Genomic DNA, 2,436 nt, shown 5'->3' on the forward strand with positions numbered 1-2,436 from the left:
TATATATTATTATTTTTATTTTTTTCATACTGCTAAGTCATAAGTCATACTGCTTCCCCTACAGAAGAGAGACACGTCTATGCACATTGCTGTAAATGCGGTTGTCACTTCCTGTATTTTGCGGGAGTTAATTCGGTTGTCACTCCCGTAAATGACTGAACGGTGTGCGCACAGAACGGGATTAAGCTCTAAATGGTGAACTGACAACCGAGTTTAAATTGAAGTGTGCACGTGACCATAAAGTTGCTTTCCGCGAGCCGTCTTGACTTCCGTAAAATGTGACGTCGGGTCTACTCAGTCACCCGAGCACTTTATTTAACCTTTACTGAGAAGAAGTGTGCAACCCTAAGCATATTGTACAACATGGGACCTTTAACCGAATGGGCACGTGCTAAAACAATTAGCTACTATTGTATTACAATAGCATTTTCCGCCTTACTGTTTTCTCAGTATTGCGATGGTTATCAATTTTCCCCTCAGAATCTCACGTAAAGTAAAGTTTTGTATCTCTTAGGTGAAAAATCTCAATTGTGAAATATAAACTTTCAAATGTGAGAAAAAAAAATTTAACTGTGAGATATACAGAAATGTAGATTTTTTTATACCTTTTTTATTCTGTGGCAGAAACAAGCCTCCGTGGAAGGACGTACTGTGTACTGAGATTCAGCTTTGATTCCATGTTGACTTTAAAAGCATTTGATAGTACAATAAAATGCTTAATTACAAGTGAAATTATATCGTAAAATTTGATGGTGGTTTATAGATAATGCAACACGCTGAAAGCAAAGTGAGCCTCAGGATACAATCAACAGTTCCTCGTCTCACCAATAGGAGGCGATCTTTCGCTTTTAATAAAACAATCACACAGCACAAACAAATGAAGTGACAAACATCTCAAGTAATCACTAAGATGCTAATAAAAGGATTAATGATGCTTTATTGAAGAATTGAATCCAGTAAGGCAGATAATATGCACTGCATTATTACACTGATGCATTTGGTTCTTCCGTGAATTTAATGGGTATGAAATGCTTTTATGCTGATACCTAATATGTTTCTCAGTAATGAGTAGAATTTTATTATGATTTAAGATATGCTGTGCGTGAGAGTATATCGAGATGATTTTTATGCTTTTACCCTGAGATGGATTTTCAAGACAGTAATACATCAAAATGGGTCCAGTATTACTAAGTACATAAATATGAAGACGTATAACAATGAAACCGTTCTCAGTGCTGCTTTGGAGCTCACACACTCTTCATGTATCATTTCCAAAACGGTATATTAGCACCAAGAGCTACAACGGGAATGCATTTTAAACAAACAGAACAATCGAACACCTTTTTAATCAAGTGTTTAACGCAATGATTACAGACATGATCGCACAATGTTGTCTTTCGCGGGCTGGTGTGATCTGAGGTACTCATGTGAATTATCACGGATACATTTTTCAAATGCAGTTATTAGTTTTACTCGAATGAGCTGTGAAATGGTTAGACGTTTGGCCTATGGAGGAATTGCGACAGCCATTACGAATGTGTAACTCTACCTCAGCTCTACTATGCCAACCCCCGAGGAGAAACATAGTGTTGTTAGAAAAGTAATGAAGTGCTATAAAAAGCAGTTTCAGGCAATCAAGATAAATTGGTACAGTATAAATAGCATCTGGTGTAGAGTACTTTCAATACTTTGAAGAGGAAAAAAACTAGGACTTTTAAAAGCCAAATGTTTCTGTCAGTCTCTGTACTCCATCCTGTTTGTTCTCACTGTACTAAAAACAAGCGGTTGGATCCCAGTGGGAGAGTCCCATCAAAGTCTCTCTGAGCAAAATCCGTTAGGCAAACAGAAGCCTAAAGATCTGCCAGATGACAAACAACTTCAAGGCAAAAGCTTGAAGAGTTTAGCACCATGCGGAATCAAAGGCGTCGTTAGAAGAGCGTAATATCACATGGAGTTTGCTGTGATGAACACGTAGATGCGGGCCAGGAAAGTTGTGAAAGTTCCTTGACGCAGCAGCTTCATCTCCACGTCGATGAGGAAGTCCCGCGGCTCCCGCACTTGCCGGTGCAGGTACACGGCACCCGTGAAGCTGTTGAGCTTCCTTGTGCTGAAGTAGCCTTCCTCGTTTCCGCGAGGGATGCTGATGATGATGTTGTCGCCCGAGTAGGCGGGCGAGGGTCCGATGCGGAAGATCTGAGCTGGGATGACGATGTTGGTCTGGAAGCTCAGCTGGTAGTACGTGATCCGTAATGGCATGGTCTGGCATTGCTGGAAGTTGGGGCAACTTACTCGCTCACAGCGTCTAAAAGCATGAGAGTTCAGAGAGGTTAGAGTTTTGCTTTGTGTTTAATTGCGTCCAAAATAAATGTTTTTGTTTACGTAATATATAAGTGTACTGTGTATATTTATTATATATTTATAAATATCTGCACAATA

At 39.6% G+C, this 2,436-nt stretch overlaps 1 protein-coding gene across 1 annotated transcript in view; it reads right to left on the reverse strand.

Moving 5' to 3' along the window:
• Positions 1–919: 919 nt before the first annotated feature.
• LOC122362748 (fibulin-2-like) overlaps positions 920–2,436 on the reverse strand; it is a 16,006-nt gene continuing 14,489 nt past the window's right edge. Inside the window, exon 13 of the mRNA XM_043264310.1 lies at positions 920–2,302. Within this exon, the coding sequence (XP_043120245.1) occupies positions 1,945–2,302 (358 nt within the window). The 3' untranslated portion in view covers positions 920–1,944. The remainder of the gene's footprint in view (positions 2,303–2,436) is intronic.

Source organism: Puntigrus tetrazona, chromosome 18 (assembly GCF_018831695.1).
Source record: "Puntigrus tetrazona isolate hp1 chromosome 18, ASM1883169v1, whole genome shotgun sequence".
NCBI classification, from domain to species: domain Eukaryota; kingdom Metazoa; phylum Chordata; class Actinopteri; order Cypriniformes; family Cyprinidae; genus Puntigrus; species Puntigrus tetrazona.